Genomic DNA, 22,989 nt, shown 5'->3' with positions numbered 1-22,989 from the left:
AAATGGAAGCCCAGTTGAGCTTTCATGAGGCGATTTTTGCCATGCCGGCAATGTCGGATATTTAGTTTGAGGCCTTTCCGAAGCTTGTTTTGTCAGCTGTGGCTCAAATTGCTTTAAAGTTCACTAAAAAAATGGACCGCATCGGTTCAACTCACTTGAACTTTAAAGGAATGAAAGCTCAACTGGGCTTCCATTTACTGCCAACAAGCATACCAACTGCATTGGTAGAAGTATCACCCGATTGGCGCAAGTCGTGATACTTACATTTTAACTTGTATCTTTTCGGCTGCAACACGCAAATTGCTTACTCAAATCGATCAGATAAACCAGTCCACGCCCTGAAGAGGATCCCATAAGCCACCCAGGGAATCAAAACGCATCACCATTACACAACATGGGGACTATTGTACCTGATTACATTTTTCCGCCCAGTTGAAATGTTTTTGGGAATTGTCTCACTACTGGGTTTGATTGTTTTGTTCCCTTGATAGCAGCTACTTAACTAAGTTATACAATGTGGATGCTAAAGGATATCCAAGTAGCTGCTTGGTTTGTGAATTAAGACTGGTCACATAATGTTGTTATAATTAGTTGTTTTGTATCACTTGTTCATGTATTATTTTTTACATCATACTACTTCACCACGAAGTGTGTATGTTTTTGTTTGATCTGCGGCATAAATTTGTGTAATTTGTTCTAGACTGAAATGTATCTAACTACTCTGACCCTTGATTCAAATGTGGAGTAAAGTACATAAAAATGAGCAGAAAATAAATGCCTTAAGCTAATATCAATTGAATTGTTGGTTCACAGTCTGTTAAATTAATGTAGCAGCATTTGAAAGGTGACAGCTAGGACACTTCTTGCTCTTAGTTGGCAAATAAAAATGGCATCATCTTCATAGTCCTGTACATCATTCAGAAGTGGTGTTATGGGATATGACTTAAATAAGATAATTTAAAATTATTTTAAAACCGAGACTAACCATTAAAAAAAGTATCAGCATTAACAAAACAGTCCATAACCGTCATTATACACTGCAGTCACTGAATGATCCTGGTGCATACTTTCCCTACATATTCCAGAGCCCTGCTCCACAATATTATTTTACCAATGTATAAAGCAGATATCTAGACAGTGTGAAGAAAGCCACCTTGTGGTATCTGATCTGAATACACATCTGAATACAAATAGAGCATCTGTGGGTCGTGAGAATGACAGCAACCAACAAGCCGGAATAATCCATGTCTTTCTCAGGGTAGCATAGACAGGACAGAAGAAGACAAAATGTTCAATAGTTTCAGGGGTAGTACTACAGGACAGACACAAAGGAGTTACAGTAACATTCATCCAACTGCTTTTCATCACATTCAGTGGGAGTACCCCAATCCTAAATTGTATGTGAAGTGCTCGTACCTGAGGGGGTTCAACATCATCCAAATGAAAATCAAGCTTAAACAACTTTTTATATTTAAGAATCTGGTGGTTAAAGTGCCAAGTGACCTATTATCAGTGCAAGAAGAATCAATAAACTCCAGTAATTTTTTTTAATCTGGTGAACCATTTTTTTGTAATTAACTGCGGATCATCCCACATGGTCCCCAGCCCCAATTTAAAAAAAAAGTCCTTAACCTGTTCAAACCAAACCAAATGCCCTGACTGTCTTTGATGAATTCATAATTCCTCCACAGCATCCTTTACTACAATCAGGGTATTACTGGTCTAGAGTCCTATCCAGAACATAAGCAGCTTGAGGACAGCGAAGTGGACCTTAGTCCAAGATCAAGGTGTAGGGGTAATAAAGGTGTGTTCACTAGAAGATTAAGGATCAATCTTAAAAATGTCTTTTCCGTGACCTCTAGCTGATTTAGATGCTCCAGCCCCCACAACGCGGCACCACAGAGGGCTGCTCCCAACCCTTTTGCCCAATGTGTTTCTAAAGTGGGAGAAATTGGACGGAAGGTTTAACGTTTAACTCTTAACAATTGCACAGTCCACATGCTGGAGTTGTCAACATGCTCTTCTGGATTTGGGGAGTCCATTCCATATTATTGCTTATTCTAATACCCGAGTTATCAAAGACCTTGACATGCTCTGAGAGTTGGGTACCCAACATCTTTTTCCCCTTGGTGGATTTATTGGGATTAAAAACAATAAACTTTGTTTTGAGCAGTTTATTTTGAGGCCCTGGTCTTTGCATGCTTTTGCAAACTTAAATTACATATTCTGGATGTTCATTGGGGTTTTAGAAATGAGCAGCATGTTGTCTGAAAATAACAGAGAGGTTATCAGCTTGCCTGCTAGTTTTGGTGGGTCACCACCACAGTCATAAAGATCACTTATGAGCCAGTTCATGTTCAAGGTAAACAGGGTTGGGGCCAGCACACAACCCTGGTGCACCCCCTTGGAAACCAGTATATTATTGGTTAGACTACCATCAGAGTTCCTTCTGACTTAGGCATAATTATCTTGATGTAAGAGGACCAAACGTTGGAGCAGGTCAAAGGAGAGTCCAAGGTCCCTAAGGTCAGCCCAGAACCTGGTGCAATCTATGGAATATAATGTCATTGTAAGGTCGACAAACAAAACATGCAGATGGCCCCTCTTGATCTTAACTTTCTTCCAGAGGAGCAAAAGAAATTGGAACACCTGATCTAAGGTGCTCGTGGAGGTCCTAAAACCAGCCTACAAGTGAGAGAGTATGCTGTTTTCCTTTATCCAGCTGTGGAGATGTGATAGGATCACTTTGCTGAAGACCTTCTGGAATACATCTGTAAGGCTAATGGGTCTGTAATTCGCAGGGTCTCCTTTATCCTCCCCTTTTTTAAATATGGGGATTATTTCGGCACTCCTCCAGCTCGTGTGACTGCATTAAAGACTGTATGTAACAACGGGCCCCACATGTTAGGCTCAGATTTGTGCAGATCTCCTGGTAGTCTACCTAGCCCTGGAGCTTTCCCTGACTGAAGTGAACTTACTGCATTCATAGTTTTCTCTAAGGAAAAACTGACTACATCTTCCACTACAAGCTCTGAGTTACAATCCCCAGCAAACTCTGTTGCCTCCCCCACTGGCTCATAGTCTTTTCCAGAATATAATTCCTGGAAATACCCTTCACAGACATGTGGCTTTATGTGAAAGTCATCTTCACTGACCGGATGGATTGCCCCTTTAGAGAGAAGGTGCCAGAATAACTGACAATCATTCAGTCTGGATGCCTCAACTAATATTCTCTACCTCCCAGCTCCTTTTCGCCTCATACTGTATTCTCTTGTAGAATCTTCTTCTGTTTATTATGTCAGACATTATCCCTTTCTTTACTGCCATGATTTACTCTGTTCTAGCTTGTCTACATTCCTCGTTGTACCATGGGGCAGTATTACGTTTAATCATATTTAAGCTACGCTGTCTGCTGAAGTAGGGCTTTATGCTGTTCATTAAATGTTGAAAGCTAGTCATAATGCTGTCATTGTTTATGTTAGAATTACCCAATATCGTAAGAGTCTGAGTCACTCTTTGTAAATATGAGAGAACACCTTCCCGTCAGTATTTACCTTGGCCCATTTGATTGTCCTATTGTTAGTAGTAGTGATAATGGGAGCCGTCACCAGAATAGCCTGAGAGAAAAGAATAGGAAGGCCAGATAACCTCAGAAACAGAGCATTATTATCACTATCCTCACGATTTAGAATATTCATGTCAATGACTTGTGGCCAAAGGTCAAGGTCTACCATAAAAAAGTAAATTCTACTTTTAACGTTCCCCCTTTCAAATCTAAAATTTGCCTCAGCAGCTGAGGGTGTCTACCCATTTGCAAGCGCGCACCCCAAAGGCAAGGGTGAACGATAGTACTTGTTGTCCAACCGTAGTACATCTTTTAAGGGCTGGTATCTGGAGCCTTTTAACACCTCGGACTTGCTCTTCCTCCTGTATTATTTCCTGTATATAATCTACAGGCTCATATGTCGTCTTAAAGTCACCGGCAACGATAAGATTATACCCCTTTCTTGAAATATCAAGGAGAGCATAGTTATAGTGTCTGAGGGCTTGTGGCAGCTACTAAACTGATTGTATATGTTAATTAATCTGACATGTGTATTAACTTTAAGCAATATCAAATCTAATCCAAGGATCTCCTGTGAACCTGTGTCTAGCCTCTTTGCCAGCCAATGTGGTCTTAACCCAGATCAGCAAGCCACCAGCAGGTCTACCTCCTGTTGAATGTCTAGTTTCAATACTAAATGTGGTATACCCCATCCTATGTGTTTGTTCCGTGGCCCAGGCTTCTTGAAGCAGACATATATGGCTGCTGTCCACTAACTTGCCCCACTCGGGTTATTTAATTTGGACCTTATCGCCGCAACATTCCACAACATAATGTTCAATTGTTGGTCATCATTTAAACTTCCCTGTAGCGGGTGTCCTAATAAAGTGTTTTCTCTTATTAAGCCTTGGGTAGGTACGTGGTGGTCAAGCAAACCAACTGAGGTTCGATTCTCTGTGCCATTTAGGATGTTATTTGTAGTATCCCTCACAGATTGACTAGCCAGAGCCATGTCATGGTCCATCGTCGGTTTAACAAACCTTAGTTTTAGTCAGTCTGGGTTGTTCAGGTCTGTGAGTGCTTGATATCTATTACTAGTATCAAGGGAGAATTACTCCTTGCTCATCTGCAAAATCTGGGCTGAACGGGCATTTGATGAAATAACTGGAGCAGTGGGTTTAAGATCTCTGTAAAAGAAGCCCATAGTATCAGAACAGAGCCACCCAATAATCCCCCAGGGACTGGGTATCGTCAATAACAAAAGCAAATCGCCCCTGAAGGAAACATTCACATGATAATTCACTCATTTGCTGGTGTCACATACATGAACACTTATTTTTAGTAATCACAGGGGCCAAAAGACAATCACAATGTATCAAAAAAGTCATTTTTTTTAATACTTATATTATATGTAACATTTCTCCAAAGTAAATGTCTGGCAACAAAATACTACCAATACCATCATCTTACATTTAGTGGTAGTATATTAAACACCTTTCGCATAAAATATGGACATTCAATTCAACCACATTCATGTGAGTTAAACACGGTGTGTAGAGTTGAATTCGAATCAAACTCATTTAAATATTTAAGCAAAAACGGTGTTGTGCGTCGACGTTTCGGTCCCCCGGTGGTCTAGTAGATCCTTGGGACCATCGTCAGGACAAAACAGTTGCACAAGAATATCTGATATATAAAAACAACAATAATGAACATCAATACCCTATGACACAAAGAGAATTGTGCAATCTGCTCACACCACAAAAAGAACAAACTGTGTCTAAACAACACTGCAGACAAGCTAACAGAGCAGTTATCTAAGCATCACCACTGTGAGTAAGCATAAAGGCTTAGTGATTTGACCATCCATGGGCGGCAAGTCGTGATCTATATATCACCCAACATACTCAAGCTTACTTACATGTCTCAAAGATCAGACATAATCGCAATCTGTAAAAGTAAATGGCAAAGTCACTATCCTGTACTGATAGATTCCTAAACCTTAAAACATCACCACTCGATTAGCAATACTCACGTGAAAAACAAGCCAGACTGGTCATCTAGAAATAACACAAACCATAGTCAATAATCAGACAAAAATTCTAAATCAACCATCACCCCTTGTGAAAGCACCCATGTGCTTAAAAAATGAAAAACACTCATGTTACGATAAATCACACTGTGACCTAAAATTAAAAATGTTACGCCATTAGTATAGGTAGATTAAATGTGCCAGAATAGCCACATTCTAAAACAAAACAACTCGATATGCCAGAGTAGCCACATTCTAAAACAAAACGACTCGACAGAGATTGATACGTGCAAAGCAGGTCAACTTACTTCAAAGGAACGAGAACTAGCTACCCTTAGTCCCGAGACACCCGACTCCAAAGTTCAGGGTTCGCCGGTCACGCTATTGCCCAACGCTTAAGACGCCGCACAATAGATGACGTTAGATGCTGGAGGAAATCGCGGCCATCTTGGAGTGGACCAATAGTCTATCACACCCCTATGTTGCCACCGAAAAAAGGCTTAAAATCCAGCACAACCTTATTATAATTGCAACAATTACATTATTTATGTATTATAAAAGATCAAAACGTTGCCATAGAACAACTATTAGAATGCTGGAAGAGAGAGGACCTCCAAAGATGGAAAACGTGGCGGCCATTTTAAAGTAGGTCAATCGTATATCGCTATCCTGTATTAAGCAACCAACAAGCTTGAGATACAGCATAAGCTCATACTCATTCTAATACTGGTTCCCACACATTAATTATTATAACAGACCCAATACGTGGTAAAACACAACGCCACAAAATTATTGGAGTGGCTTGATCAAAATACTAACGATAGCTACAACAGAGCAAACTCAGCCGAGTCTATGCTGTGTAACCAAATGCCACATCTCATGTTACTAATTTGAGTCTACTATATCACGGAAAACACTCAGCCGAGTGTTCTATTGAAGGCCCAATCCAAATACCAGCACATGGTCATCTGATTGGAGTCGAGCGTCCCGGGACTAAGCGTAGCTAGTTCTCGTTCCTTTGAAGTAAGTTGACCTGCTTTGCACGTATCAATCTCTGTCAAGTCGTTTTATTTTAGAATGTAGCTACTCTGGCACATCGAGTTGTTTTGTTTTAGAATGTGGCTATTCTGGCACATTTAATCTACCTATACTAATGGCGTAACATTTTTAATTTTAGGTTACAGTGTGATTTATCGTAACGTGAATGTTTTTCATTTTTTAAGCACATGGGTGCTTTCACAAGGGGTGATGGTTGATTTAGAATTTTTGTCAGATTATTGACTATGGTTTGTGTTGTTTCTAGATAACCAGTCTGGCTTGTTTTTCACGTGAGTATTGCTAATCGAGTGGTGATGTAGTAAGGTTTAGGAATCTATCAGTACAGGATAGTGACTTTGCCATTCACTTTTACAGATTGCGATTATGTCTGATGTTTGAGCCATGTAAGTAAGATTGAGTATGTTGGGTGATATATAGATCTAGACTTGCCGCCCATGGATGGACAAATCACTAAGCCTTTATGCTTACTCACAGTGGTGATGCTTAGATAACTGGTCTGTTAGCTTGTCTGCCGTGTTGTTTAGACACCGTTTGTTCTTTTTGTGGTGTGAGCAGATTGCACAATTCTCTTTGTGTCATAGGGTATTGATGTTCATTATTGTTGTTTTTATATATCAGATATTCTTGTGCAACCGTTTTGTCCTGAAGATGGTCCCAAGGATCTACTAGACCATCGGGGGACCGAAACGTCGACGCACAACACCGTTTTTGCTTAAATATTTAAATGAGTTTGATTCTAATTTAACTATACACTGTGTTTAACTCACATGAATGTGGTTGAATTGAATGTCCATATTTTATGCGAAAGGTGTTTCATATACTACCACTAAATGTAAGATGATGGTATTGGTAGTATTTTGTTGCCAGACATTTACTTTGGAGAAATGTTACATATAATATAAGTATTAAAAAAATTGACTTTTTTGATACATTGTGATTGTCTTTTGGTCCCTGTTATTACTAAAAATAAGTGTTCATGTATGTGACACCAGCAAATAAGTGAATTATCATGTGAATGTTTCCTTCGGGGGCGATTTGGTTTTGTTATTGTAAAAGAAGCCCCGCGTCATAATACCTATCCCAAGATCACAACCCCACCTAGTTGATTTCCTTGCTCTTCTGAGCAATTTTCCTGAAAGGGCTGGGAATCGACAATGTATCACTATGCATTCTCCAAGGATAGACTAGCACAATGGACCAACCCATCTCACTCTTCTAACAAACAAAATGTTGTGACAACTGGAGTTTGTAAAATCAGTGTTTTGAGATAGCAAATTACATACTTTTTTTTCTATTGGCTTGTGGTTTCGTTTAAGTTGCCTGGGAGCAAGGGGACATTAGTTAAAATCACTATGTATGGGCAGCATTCTGGTGGAAGATCCAAATTCACCTCATTTAAAACATCGTACGTGTCAGCAATAATATCTGTTGGTGAAAGAGGCTGCCTAGTTGGTTCATTTCCATTTACACTGTGTAAAGAGCTTTGAGCATTAGGCCTTATGGTATTACCAGTACACCCACCCCCAATTATATAGTTTACAGGCTTCAATGCTCTGTCTTTAAACAGGTCTTTGCCCGGGTCATGGCCTTTTTTTTGAGACGTAACCACAGGAGAGGGTTGTATGAATTTGCTATAGTGGCTTCCTGCCCTGCTGTAATCTCTTACAGATTCTTGTACCCCCCAGAAGCAGGGCATTCAGATCCTGTTGTACATGGCCCTTTGTGCAGGGTCATCCGTGAACTTTTTACCTTCCTCCTTATTCTTTTTCCCGACCTGGTGTTGGTGGTTTAAGGACTCTGGGCACTTTAGCACTGCTATCCAGTGTAAAGTGTGTGTGCTCTCTGTGGTAAACATGCTGAGATTGGCCTACACCTGTTTGCGTATTTCATTTACCTATCAGTCCCTTGTAAAGTGGTATCTCAGATACCCAGGGCCAGTAAATTAAATGCTACTGGTGGGCTTGCAGCGCTGATAGTGTCACCCACCAAAGTAGCCTTTCAAACATGTCTCAGGCCTTTGCCATTGCAGGGCCTGTGCGTGCAGTTTACTGCTGCTGTGACGTGACACATAAAACGTGTGCCACGTCTGTGACCCCCCTTTTACTACATGTCAGTCACATGTCAGTCACCCCTAAGGTAGGTTCTAGCTAGCCCTATGGACAGGGTGCAATGTAGGTAAAAGGTAGCACATGTGACTTAACTGTGTGGCACGTACTGGTAGTGACAAGCGTCCATTTTGGTTTCTCACTACTTGCAGGTTGCCCTCTCATAGGAATGCATTGGGGATTCCCTGATATTTGTGTCAGTGGTAATTCCTGTTGTGAGAGGAGCAGCATGGTTAAGTTTGGTATGTTTGCAATAGTAATAATAAATGCTGAGTAATGGGGTTCACAGATTTATTATCACTATTTTGGAAATGCCACTTTTAGAAGTTGGCATTTCTGTGTGCTACGTGTCTTTGTGCCTGCCTGATGTGTATTGCATGTCTGGCTCTGAAGTGACAGGGGCTGGTGAGGTGTGTGGCTCCAGAGTGGCTGGGTGAATCAGCGCTAGGCTGAATGGGCAGATATGCATTTGGAGTAGTGGGAGGAGTGGTCCCTGACACTGAGTAGGTCTGTGCCTGCCTGGTACAATGCTGGCTCCACCAACCCTCTGGTGTGTCTGGGGCCAGGACCTACTCTGACAATGAGGGTGCTGGAGCACTGTATAGAAATGTTGGAGTGCCCACCCAGAACTGGTTTGGACCAGGCGCAGAGCCCTAACAACAAAGACACATGTGGTATAAGTACTGGGGCTGTGACCCCATGAAAATGAACTTCTTTGTGCTTGACCAGGACAAAGAGAACTTCTGGGCACCAGGAGGAACCACCACAAAGGACTTCCCCTCTGATAGGGGGCTCCTGGGCCAAGCTCTGCCCTGGGTGACCTTGGACTCAGCGCGTTGAGAGCACTAGATTCTCCCCCTGCCTTGAGAGAGCGGAGTGCCCTTGTTCTGGAGGGTGCACGCAGCGTGAGATGAGCGCTGCCAGGTCGCAGTGTTGTGTCTCCAAAGTGGAGACAGGCTGAGTGCCACTGTGGCTGCAGAGGAGCACGGTGACTCTCCCTTCGTTTTGGGGGAAGCATGGAGAGAAAGGCTCTCAGGTGGTTTTGTGGTACATGCAGCACTGCCTTGCCAAGTCTGTCCAAAATTTTAGAAAGATTTTCTGCTAATACAACGTCAAAACAGTTTATTAAGGTCTCTATGTCTTGAAGAAATAAAACTGTGTAGTCAGGTAACATAGAATAAGAATCTGGCGCAGTTGTCGGTGCTGAATGGGTGCTGTTAGTCCTTCCATCTGCTAACGCCTGGGACTTGTTTTTTTACCTGGTTTTTGCTCCCAGTAAAGGCTCCAGATGTTTTGATTTTTTCTTACTTTTGACTGGGGTTCAGACGTCAGAGAGGTTAGATGTTCTGGAGGAGACCCGCAGGGGAGGATAATTCCAGAATAGTTTCTACACTAGCAGCATTTCCAGATTCAGTTTCCCCAGGAACTCCACTGGAGGTTAAATCCGTGTTCATAGCAATAAATTATCCACCTTCCACAGACAAATGTCATTCTACTACTAAAAGTTCCTTGTCTAGGGCTTTGGCAGCCCGTGACAGAAAACAGTCAAGGGTAGAGTTCTGGAGGCACTTGGATGTCCCTCCCTATCCCCCATTTGCTTCAGTTTAGCCATTTTTAGAAGGGTCGCAGTCACTCTGGATAACATTTTAAGCCAGTGAAAAAAAAATCATAATAATAATTTAAGAACAGACTTTCTAGACAGGATTCTGAAGGTACTCATAAGGCTGGATCACAACATCAGATACCTCAAAGTCAAAGAGAAGAGAGCCAAGAGGGTAAGCCCAGCTCCAACAGGTGTGGACGGGCCCGCCCTTCGCCTGTTCTTGCCCGTGCACGTCCCACACTGCAGGCCCTAAAATGTTTTTAAGTGCCTCCTGGTGCATCACATTGGCGGCCTGCAGCCGCAGTGGTGCTTGGTAGCTGTAGTCCCCTGGTCCCCGGGTGGCAGCAGTAGCGGCAGACAGAACATGGGCTCCTACGCTGCGAGGGCCCTACGATGTTTTTAAGTGCCCTCTGGCACGTTGCATGGGTGCCATGCAGCCGCGGTGGTGCTTGGGGGCTGTAGTCCCCTTGTCCCCTGGTGGCAGCAGAACAGAACACTGGCTCCTGATCGAAACATAGCAGCAAATGTTTCAACAAACCCGATTAACAGCTGCAGTTGGGTACACCAAGTACGCATGCGGACACCCTAAGTGGCTTAAGCACAATTGATCCACACGGAAAAGCCCAATTGTTTATGTGTTCCAAGTGTTAGATGGAACATTGCTGTTGCCAACAACTGCAGATGTTCCCAGAGGAGCACCTCGTAGCATGTCTATTGAGCAAAGGTGATTCCATCCAGTTGCTGCAGCAGCCGCTGCGAAAGGCCTTGTATCCCTTAAGTGTTCTACAGAGCCGTTGTTCACATCACTAGGAGCTAAAATATACTAAGGTGGCTCTAAAAATGCATTCATCATCGATGGAATACGCTGGGGACAGCAATACACATGGGCCTCTGAGTGGTCCTTCAGTACTTCAGTGTACAGTGGCGCAACCAATTCTGATCCAAAACATATATCCAGGATGCATATGTGGCTGCAAAGCATACAACGGAAGACAGGTTGTATGCAGTCAAGCCAGACAGGCGTGAAGGATCAGAACCAATGCTCATTTAGTTCTTGAAGCCACGCTGTGCCGGAGCAGTGTACCATGCACTCACGGAAATGCAGCACTAGCAGTGCTGTTTTCATTCCTAGTTGAACTGGCACGTCCATTGTGCACCAGATAAAATAAAATCAGGATCCCCACCACAAGTAGCAGGACAAGCGGGAGTCCTCCAAAAACACTTCCCAAAACGGAGTGTATGAAAGATGGTGTATCTCAGAAAATCACCTGGAAGGTGCTAACCAAACCAGAGCTGATACATTTTTAAAAGTGCACTATTCCAGTAGTGTCAGACATGTTAAAGATTTTTGGCCAGTATCTTTTCTTGAACCAGGTTGCCAATCTTCGGGACCCAGGCAGGTCATGCTGGTACTGCTTTCACTTCCCGAGTGGTGGTGCATTTTACTTGGACGTTGCTTTGTAAAGCTGAGTATTCTTTAGGGTCCTGTAAAGCATCCAAACGATCATTGATGTCAAATGTAGTTTCAGCTGCCACCATGCTGACACTATGAATCAATCAATCAATACATTTGTAGAGCACACAACTCACCCGTGAAGGTCTCAAGGCGCTGGGGGTGCGGGAGTGCAGCTACTGCTCGAACAGCCAGGTCTTGAGGAGTCTCCTGAAGGCCAGCAGGTCCTGGGTCTGTCGTAGGTGGATAGGGAGGGTGTTCCAGGTTTTTGCGGCAAGGTGGGAGAATGATCTGCCACCGGCGGTCGATCGACGGATGCGGGGGACGGTGGTGAGTGTGAGGTCAGCGGAGCGATGCTTGTGGTTCGGGGTGTAGAAGGTGAGTCATTCGTTGAGGTACGCTGGTCCGGTGTTGTGGAGAGCTTTGTGAGCGTGGGTGAGGAGCTTGAAGGTGATCCTCTTGTTGCCGGGGAGCCAGTGTAGGTCTTTCAGGTGGGCTGTGATGTGACTGTGGTGGGGGATGTCGAGGATGAGGCGTGGAAAGGCTTTCTGTATGCATTGTAGTCGTTTCTGGAGTTTGGCCGATGTTCCTGCCTAGAGAGCGTTGCTGTAGTCCAGTCTGCTGGTGACAAGGGCCTTGGTGACTGTCCTTCTGGTAATTGTGGGGATCCATCTGTAGATCTTGTGGAGCATGCTGAGGGTGTTAAAGCAGGAGGAGGAGATGGCGTTCACTTGCTGGGTCATTGACAATGCGGAGTCCAGGATGACTCCCAGGTTGCGTGCGTGGTTAGTGGGCGTCAGTGCAGCTCCCAGTGTGGCCGGCCACCAAGAGTCGTCCCAGGCGGAGGGGATGGATCCAATGACAAGGACCTCCGTCTTGTCCGAGTTCAGTTTCAGGTGGCTGAGCATCATCCATTCGGCAATGGCCTTCATTCAATCATGGAAGTTGGTTTTGGCAGTGCTGGGGGCCTTGGTGAGGGAGAGGATCAGCTGGGTGTCGTCGGCGAATGAGACGATGTTGAGGTCATGCGATCTGGCGATGTTGGCGAGCGGTGCCATGCCTATGTTGAAGAGTGTTGGGCTGAGGGATGATCCTTAGGGGAAGGCCACAGATGATCTTGGTGTCTTTAGAGCGGAATGGGGGGGAGGCAGACACTCTGGGTTCTGCCAGCGAGGAAGGAGGTGGTCCAGTCCAGTGCTTTGTCACGGATCCCTGCATGGTGGAGGCGTGTGAGGATGTGTGGTGGCAGACGGTGTCGCAGGCTGCCGAGAGGTCTAGGGAGAATGAGGGCCGCGGTTTCTCCATTGTTCATCACGGCCCTTATGTCATCGGTTGCGACGATGAGGGCTGTTTTGGTGCTGTGGTTGCTGCGGAATATCGGATTGAGATGGGTCCAGGATGTTGTTCTTTTCGAAGAAGGAGTTCAGTTGTCTGTTGACGATCTTCTCGATGACTTTCACCGGGAATGGGAGGAGGGAGATGGGCCGGAAGTTCGTGAGGACCTTGGGGTCAGCTTTGGGTTTCTTGAGTAGGGCGGTGATCTTGGCGTGCTTCCAGCTCTCTGGAAAGGTGGCGGTCTCGAAGCAGCTGTTGATTATTTTGCGGAGGTGGGGTGCGATGGTGGAGCTTGCTTTGTTGAAGATGTGGTGCGGGCAGGGGTCGGATGGTGAACCGGAGTGGATGGTGTTCATGATTTTGTTGGTGTCTTCGTCATTGACAGGGGTCCAGGAAAGCAGGGGGTCGATGTTGATGTTGCTGGGGGGCGGTGAGTCTGAGGCATCTGTGTCTGTCGGGGAGATCTGGTTGCTGAAGCTGTCGTGGATGTCTGCAATCTGGCGGTGGAAGAAGGTGGCTAGGGAGTCGCAGAGGTCTTGTGATGGCGGGATGGTGTTGGAGTTGGAGCTGGGGTTGGAGAGTTCCTTCACAATGTTGAAGAGCTCTTTGCTGCTGTGTGCGTTGTTGTCAATGTGCTCTTTGAAGGATGTCCTTTTGGCAGTACAGATGAGTTGATGGTGTCAGCGGATGGCGCTTTTATAGGCTGTGTTGCTGTCTGGTGTCTGTTTGTGGTGCCACTTCTTCTCGAGCCTACGGCAGGCCTGCTTGGATGCCTGGAGGTCGGCGGTGAACCAGATGACTTTTCTGTCGGGCGTCTGTTCAAGGGTTTTTTGATCGGGCGATAGTGTTGGTGCAGTCATTGATCCATTGCCTGAGGTTGAGGAAGGCGGAGTCGGGTCGGTAGTGTCTGTTGGTGGTTTTCGGGCAAGGGTGGTGACTAGCTGGTCTTCGGTGCCTTTGCTCCAGCTGCGGTGGGGGGCCCGTTGTGTGCCGTGGTGGATGGTGGGCTTCTCGAAGGAGAAGTGGACACAACAGTGGCCGGTCCAGTGGAGTTTGGTGGTGTGGCAGAAGGTGACGTGCTTGCTGGCTGAGAAGAAAGAGTCAAGTGTGTGTCCGGCGTAGTGGATGGGAGTCATGACTAGCTGACCGAGTCCGAGGTTGGCAAGGTTGTCGAGCAGGGGGTGGAGTTGCTGTCATTGGTGTTCTCGAGGTGGAAGTTCAGGTCTCCGAGGAGGATGTAGTCCATGGACGCAAGGGCGTGCGTGCTGACGAAAACTGTGCCCGGGGACTGGGTGGTCTGTAGATGAGGGATCCTCTGAGGGTGGTGTTGGGGTTGGTGTGGACCTTGAAGTACAGGTGTTCGGCGGTGGCAGGAGAAGGGTCCATGGGTCCGCTTCAGGGTGGCCTGGAAGCAGGTGTAGGATCGGCCGGCGTTGAGCGTGTTGTGGGTGTTGGCGTCGTAGCGGCGTCGGGTGTCGTGGTGTTCGCGGAGGTCAGGGAGTATGGAGCTGGGCATGGTCCAGGCGCGGACTGGCACTGAGGGGCATGCCGAAGGCACACCTTTGGCGTGGCAGCGGCACGGCTGCACAGCAGCCGCCATCATAAGGGGAGTAGGGAGGGATGAGCAGCTGGGAGGGGGAGCTGGACAAATGGGTGAGCAGTGGGGCGGAGCCGCAGGGGACGCAGCAGCAGGAAAACGGATGACGAGCAGGGCACAGAAGGAAAAGGTAGAGGGGCACAGAGGAGGAAAGGGGCACAACGGGCAGAGATAGTACAGGCCACAACAATTAGGCAAAAACTGAACTGCAATTAAGAAAGAACACAACCGAGGCAGAGGGGCCTCGAACTTACGGCAGCGGCGGTGGCAGTGAGCACAGGAACACAGGCACACGGGTGGTGCTGTGCGGCGTGGGGGAGCGACCAGGGTGAAGGGTCACTATCAAGGTCAGGTACCCACATCCTCACCCCAAAAAGAAGTTCATAAGGTGTACGAACACCCAGGGATTTTCTTGGCATGTTGTTAAGTGTTATCTGGACCCCATATAGGTGATTGACCCAACGGCCACCCAGACCTAATACCCTTGCTGTTAAGGATTATTTTAAGTCCCAGTTCTTCTCAATTACCATATTTCCCTCGGGATGGTAGGGGGAGGAATACCGCAAGGCCTCACCAAACCTTCTGATGGCTTCTTTGTAAGCCCAAGAGCTAAATGCCAGACCCTGGTCGGAATGTAGTGTGCCAATTGCGTATGTCCTGATATAGACTCGCAAATCCTATATAACACTTTGAGCATCAGCCGAGTGCTGTGGTCAAACCCACACGTATCTGGAGCTTGAATCCACTGTCAATAGCATGTACTTGTAATATGATTAAAAGAGGCCGCAGTGGTCCAGACAAACTCAAGCCACATGCTTGTCTGAGATCACTAGAGGTGTCTGTGCTGGACGGCTATGGTGGACCCCTTCATCTGCTGGCAGATGTCACATTTAAGGACAAAGTCCTTGGTCTGTTTAGTAAGACCTGGCCACTAATAGCACTGCTTTAGTGGTGACACTGTAGCAGTAATCCCTCTGTGAGCTGGACCCAGACCCTCATGTGCAGCTACTATCAACCCCAATCTACACTCGGTGTTTGGTATTACTCTATCCCCCAGTCCTGTAATCTGAGCATATGGAATGTTTTGTGCATCTAACTTGCAGGAGTACTTGAGTGGAAAGCCTTTCGGCAGGGCTGGGTTGTTACACGTGGCATTGAGAGCTATCGTAGTTGTTCCGTCTATCTATCTTACTGGAGCGAGTTATTGCAGCAATGGCAGCAGTATGAACTGGCGCCTTGGCGGCTTCATACACCATCAAATTTCCTTGAACGTGAAAGCCAACACCTTTATGACTCAATGTTTGAGTAACATGAGCCCGTGGCAGGCCTTCTTTCAGCTTTGCCACTTGTTCCCAAAGCATCTTGGGCTTTACTGTTCAACCTTTGGAATCCCAAAATCTATTCTGGCCCCAATAATGTAAATATTCGTTATGGGACTAGACACAATTAGTGTGAGGAATTCATGATTCATATTTTGAAGTGCCAGTATTAATGCTTTTAGTTCCACCAGCTGAGCCGCACAGTCCCCTAGGGACTGGGTGTGTGTTTTTCTAGGATGTTACTTTCTGTCATGCATGCACCCTTTTACAATTGTGCATGCCACCGAATATTGCTGTTTCATTCCTGCAGCCGGCTGGGCAGAACCATCGGTATAAATGAGGCATTCATATCGATCTAGAGGCATAATTTAGTTCAGGAGAGGAAATTCTTGTTCGTACTACAGAAATGCTTGAATTTGTGTAATGTAGAATCAAATCTATAATCTACATCTATTGTAGTGATGGAGTTAGCCCATTGAATCCATTGTGGATGTAATGCTTTAGCATTTGAGATGCTTGCTTTTGTAACAGCCTCTAGGTTCGGTACCGGGGTCAATACAATTATGTTTTTCCCCAGTGTTAGTGCTCTCTCTCTCTCACTACAGCAGTCTTTACTGCTGTGGGTATCTTCTCAGTTGGTGCAAAACACATATCAGCGCTTGTGTACAAATGTGATTTGTATGCAATAGGGACTGTATCGCCTTTATAGAAAGTGATATATGTGTACCCAGTTGGACCAGCGACTACATGGATCACTAGCTTAGTTGTGTTGGCACATGTATGTAAATGTTTAGAAGCTATTATGTCAGCTTGTATGGAACACAGAATATCTGTATCTTCCTGTGTCCAATGATGTACTGAAAAATCAGGACAAATTAAGTAGTAGAAAAGTTTGACCCTTTCTGCATAATCCAAAATGTATGTCCTGCCAAAATTCATAAATCCTGAAATGGATTGTAGTCCCTTCAGAGTGGTTGGAGGTTGGAGCAGTGAACATTTTTCTAAAAACTGTGCCACCAGGCTTTTTCCTTCAGTTGACAACTCGTACCCTAGAAATAGGACACTGAGGTGGATAATTTTTCATTGTTTTAAATTGAATTTGTAACCTAGGTGAGCAAACCCAAGTATTATATTGTTCACCTCAGACAAGTGTTCCATTAATTCATCGTCCATCAGATAGATGTCATCTACATAGGACAATGCCGCCTCATAAAAATGTTGAAATAAATCTGTTACCCTGGCTGAAAACGGCCCGGGGCTATTCGACAAAATTGGTGTTGAAAGCCTCGCGCCGAGAATGCTGTCAAATATCTGCTCCCGGGCACTATATTTTGGCAGAAAAATCCATTTGAGATATCTAGTGTTGTTTTGTATTTTTTCTGCAAAATGTTATTCATTAGTGCGCCACTATGTGCATTTTGTACTGCAAATGTTCATGTAGATGCATTTAAATGTCTATAATCTAAGACTAAACTATATGAATTAATGGCTTTCATTATGGCAAACATGGATTATTCATAGGGGAGGTGCAATTCACTATCACACCCTGGCACTCAAGTTGATCTAGGATCTCCCTAAATTGTTTCTTTGCTTCATGCTTTATTGGGTATTGTCTATGTGGTTGAGGAATTGATTTTAATGGGATTTTGTTATGAGATGTCTCATCATCCCACCCAACATGATTGCGGTAAAGTGCAGGAGCTAGTGCTAATGCCTACTCCTGCATGTATGAATTTTTAACTGATTCTGGAACGAGGTCAGAGAAAGCAGGTAAAATAACTTTTTCCCCCATTGGGCAATCCACTACGAAATCAGGCGGCCAATCTCTTTCGGCCAAAGGAATGTCGTAACCATATGTCAGGTTCTCCCAAACAAGACCTTTTACTTGCCTGGGTATGTCCCCCTCCATTTGGAGCATTATTGCGTATAAACGATGTGGGACACTTACGCGTGTACCAGGTGTTTCCACCATGATTTTCTATTTCAGTGCTACTACCCCCAGATAATCCATCAGGTTCTGAAGAGCTATTGTGACTTCTGCTGCGGTGTCCAGCATTGTAACTTCCCATTCCCCATTCAGAGGAAGAGTACTCAGTAGCCTGGGTATTTCATTTTTTTTTATTCCAGAACATCATTTTATTGTTGACCGCCAAGACAAAGTTGATGCCTCAAAGAGCACCTGCAATATTTATACAGGGTGACATATAATGATATTAACATTTTGAATAATACTATGATGTTGTTCATACAAGTAATACGTTGCGAAATAACACTTTAGAAAAACAAATACCAATGCCACACTATATCTGCCTGGGAGATAGAAAAGTCTCATATGTAGGGAGAGTTCAAGCCACCCATAATCATAGCTGGTATGTATGCTGTTCCAGTCCACTACACTCTTATCAGTTCTTCTTCAATAGTAGAAGGGGGAGGAGGAGTTTCCAGATATAGCCCTCTATAGTCTGATCATCTTTTCCAAAGTTTAAAATGCTTATGAGGGCATCCTCTCGCTTCATAGACCGGGATTTCTAGACCCATACTAAAGTCCGAGCCTTCTTTCAGACCCCACTCAGCGGCTGTGATTCATCCTTCTAGGCCCTGGCAATGTCTCTTTTTGCCAACGTGAGGCAAAGAAACAATACGTGATGCTTGTACCTGTTGCCACCCAAACCCTCCGTAATATGTAGCATGGCTAGTCACGGAGAAAATGGAACATCCCACCCCAGAATCTCAGATAGACACGTAATCACTCTCCTCTAAAACATCGACAGTGTTGGGCAGGTCCACACGGTATGCAGAAAGGTACCCTCCATAGACCTACACCGCAAGCAATGCGGGGATGCAATCAAGCCAACGTGCCGCGGTCTGTGTCTAGTATAGTAGGTTCTATGCAGATATTTAAACTGGATAAGGCACAAGCGGGCTGCTATTACTGTGCTGTGCGGGGATTCCAGAGCCACCACCCAATCGTCTTCCTCTACGGGCCCAGGTCGTGTTGCCATGCAGCTCTGTTGCCATGCAGCTCTCGATTTATGTAGTTTTGTAGCTGTATTGTTAATAAGTGTACAATCGATTTTAGTTAATATTTGGTCTCCCAGTTCACCCATAAAGACATTTGCATTAACAGGATTAAATCCACATGTTTGTTGTGAATAGGTATATAGTGAAGTCATGTCTAAACTGAAGATATTGATAGAATTGTGAGCAGGGCATAGCTTACTCTGTTTAATCTTCCAAGAAAAACTTTAAATTGCAACCATGCATAACCGCGCCCACTGTATCTATCCTGATAGCTTCCCAGCCCCGAAAGCCAGGCAATCGCGCCAGTTGTGGCAACTGCCCGTTTCCCTCATGAGTTTCCACCACCAGCCCATCGTGCAAAGTGCAGATTTCCAGATCTTGAAGACCGTATTGATCGCGGGCGGCAATCCCCTGAACCATACCGCAGAGTAGAGGACAGTGTGCAGGGATTTGTCCCCCAGCACCCAATGCTCCACAGCATATGCAGGGTCCTTCCGGTTGCCCTACCACCAATCATTGAGGATGAGAAAGTGCGCTGCTATATAGTGCGCCTGGACATCCGGGGTCGCTACTCCACCCGAATACGTGGATTGAAAAAAAAAGTACTTACTCTTGACGCACCTCCCCCCCCCCAAAGAAAACAGGCCAAAATGGCATTTAGCTAGCGGAACCACGTCGGCTGTATTGAGTATGGATGATTTTGGAGTTGGTATAGAAGACGGGGCAAGGAGATCATTTTAAAAATGGCGGATCTGCCAAATAGAGATAACGGCATGTGAGACCACACTCGCATCTGGTCGCTCACCTCCATCCACGGGGGGCTAAATTCCTTCCCCCATGCCATAGTCTGGGATGCCGAGAGGAACACTCCTAAATATTTAAAACCATCTGGGACCACCATCACCTCCCGCTACCATTCGATCCCCACCTGCAGAGGCCACAAAAAGGATTTTCCCCCTATTCATATATAGGCTGGAGGTTTCACAAAAAATCTGAAAGATTCAGCGGAGGCGCCAATCAGGATTTGTGAGAAATAATAGTACTTCATCTGCATTTAATGCTATGCGGTCGAAGACTCCTGGTGCCCACTCAAAGCCACTCACCTGCGTGTCTATTCTCATCCAAGCCGCCAGCTGCTCCATGGTCAATGCAAAGAGATATGGGGAGAGTGGACATCCCTGGCGCGTTCTACGCCTGATGGGGAAGCATCTGGAAGCCGTATCAGCACTCGGACCGATGCTGTTATGTCCGTATATAGCAGACGGATAATATGCAACAGGCGTGGACCAATATTTCAGCGGCCGAGAAAAAAGGTAAGTCCAACTAAGAGAATCAAAAGCCTTATCTATGTCTGCAAGGAGCTGCGCAGCCGGGCGCCCAAGCTGCAGCTATAGCCAGGGCATTTCTAATTTTAATCCCGCTACCATCTTCTTTTAAAAATGTGGTCTAGAAGTCTTTTGTTTGTCTTCCTGATTAATGATGTAGTCCGAAGTGCGATGTATCTCCCTTTTCGGCTTGACTCGCTCTTCCAATCTGTGCTCTGACCCTCCATCACTCTCTGAACGATTTTCGGAAGTCTCCTGAAAGGAACGAGATGAACGTGTATCGGTATCCTGATACCTGTCAAGCTTCCTACTATTGTCAAGGTTCCTCAAGTTGTATTTTCTCTCAGTGTGCTCCTGTTGAGGAGACCCACCCTGTGACTGTGTTTTGTTTTGTTATTTTTGTTTATTATCCCATTTCTTCTTTGAAGAATCGGGTGCTTGCTTAGAGTAGTCCTTTTCACAAATTGCTCCTAACTATTGGTTTCCCAGGTCTGGCTCCCAGATTATCTCTACCAAGCGAAGCCTATGTATTATCGATAATCTTAGGCAATACTCGCTCCTGCTGTGCAGGAGTAAATTACCTCAGGTGTTGCCGTGTAGCCACCGCTGCTGCCTCCCCTTTTATGTAACTTAACAAAATGGCCGATACCTGGGCAAAATTGCCTATCAATTTCATCCCCAGATGTAGGGCAAGCTCCGCCCAGTACTCATTCTGAATCTGCTTCAGTACATCTAGTATGCCAAATCTAATGATGCTGGAATATTTCTCAAAGAAGGGGGTGCTGCTGTTAATGTTACATCACTTAAGACATAGAGAAGCTGAAAAATCCAAGCATTATTCAAAGTACAAGTATATCAGATGAACCGCACCCATTTACTAGGAGCAGGGAAGGGTAGCAGTGTGAATTTTAGAGCATGCTTTCCCATGACTTAAGTATGGTTTGGTATTGTATTGCCTTTTACAGACAGCACATTTTAAATTGAAATGGCGTATATTGAAATAGTCAATAAATTAGCATCAGACATGTAGTTTTACTGCTAAACCTAAGTGACACATAAATGATAATGTGGATAATATGCAGAACCTGGATTCCTGTGAATATTTATTATTTGCACACCACACAAGTACAATATTTTTGTTTTCTTTAATCCTATTAACATCTATTTATCCATAACACTTCAGAAAAAAAGTGCATCATTCCTACTTTTCTTGCTGATATGCTTTTAGATTTGTGTAGTTCTCACACAAGTATTTAAATTTAGTTGTGTGTTAGAAAAACATTAGTTATCCTACACCCTCTCCTTCACACTCACTGTTCTCCTACAAGATTGCCACTTTATTTTCTTTACAAAATTCCCTTGCCTTTTACAGTCCTAGAAAAAGAAAGTAAACAGAAATATCCAGGTTAAAAAAGCAGCAATTTGTCAGAAGACATTACCTCACAGTTCGCCCGCTCTCTCTAAAAACAAAATATTGCTTATTCTCCTTCTTACAACCTATAGGATTACTCAAGGTTCTCCAGCACCTCCCACACCCTTACTCACAGCGCTCCTGGCTAAATCTACAAAACCTCAGTTAAAAAAATGGAAGGCAATAAATATACTATTCATCTTTTTCGCTTCACTACCCGGACACTCACCACTGTACACCGAATAAAATAGTAGCATGAAGCAGCAGATTCCAAGATTCCAAGACATTCTGAAAGACACAAAACACGACAAAATCATTCATACTCCATAGATAATTTGTTGAAAAAGAAAGGTTGCCTGCATTTCGGGTGCTCTGACCGTTGGCCATACACATTGTGCCCAGAATTGTGCAAACAACATACTAATGTAACATGCAATTATCATGACGCCGAACTCCTGTCCCATAACAAAAGCTTTTTAATTTAGTCAAAAGTCTCATATGGTGCAGTGAAAAACATACCTCAAATGAAAAAAAAGAAGAATGAGATTATCATGGAAAACTGCAGGTAACACAAACGAGTGGCCCCAAAATTCAGACGGGGCAATCAAGAGTAACTCCGAGGTGATGAATAACAGGAAAAGTAAAGGCCACACGTAAAGAGGGGCAAAGGTTTAAACTTTTTACACAGGAAATAATATCATAAATTAATCAGTTCATTGGAAAAATGAATAGCTCTGTTTTATTGTTAGCGTCAAAAGCATGGAAAGAAATCAGAATGGTGAGAAGGTCAGTACCTGGATGTAATACAGAAGTTTCTGCGTCGGTGTTCTGTCCGCGATGCCTTTTTACTTTTAAATTGTGAAAACAGCAACGTTTTTAATCAATTGTGAAATAATGTTCAGAAGTCAATGTTTGCTTGAGTTAAAAAACAGTTTAATGGTTTACTTGATCGGTGCCTCTGCAATGTCAATAATGGTTTTGCGTTTACTTTAATGCAATAGCTACCAAATAATTCACCAACTACTGAAACACGTTTTTAGCAGCAAAAGAATTGAATGGCAACTAAAAAAAACTTTTTGGAAAGTAATTAAATAAATTATGTTACATCCAAAATTAACGTTTTCGGTTGGATAAAACACATTTTATACGGAAGGCACACGGACTGGAATAAGCAAATAATATACT

At 44.5% G+C, this 22,989-nt stretch overlaps 1 protein-coding gene across 1 annotated transcript in view; it reads right to left on the bottom strand.

The window, feature by feature from the left end:
* Positions 1 to 22,692, bottom strand: part of LOC147728762 (plasma kallikrein-like) — a 507,358-nt gene extending 484,666 nt beyond the window's left edge. Inside the window, exons 1-2 of the mRNA XM_086962552.1 lie at positions 22,599 to 22,692; positions 22,034 to 22,092 (exon numbers count right to left, since the gene is read on the bottom strand). Coding sequence (XP_086818678.1) covers positions 22,034 to 22,091 — 58 coding nt within the window. The 5' untranslated portion in view covers position 22,092; positions 22,599 to 22,692. The remainder of the gene's footprint in view (positions 1 to 22,033; positions 22,093 to 22,598) is intronic.
* Between the last annotated feature and the right edge of the window lie 297 nt (positions 22,693 to 22,989).

This window comes from Lissotriton vulgaris, chromosome 3_1 (assembly GCF_964263255.1).
Source record: "Lissotriton vulgaris chromosome 3_1, aLisVul1.2, whole genome shotgun sequence".
In the NCBI taxonomy this organism is placed as follows: domain Eukaryota; kingdom Metazoa; phylum Chordata; class Amphibia; order Caudata; family Salamandridae; genus Lissotriton; species Lissotriton vulgaris.
This window is presented reverse-complemented; position numbering and strand designations above follow the sequence as displayed.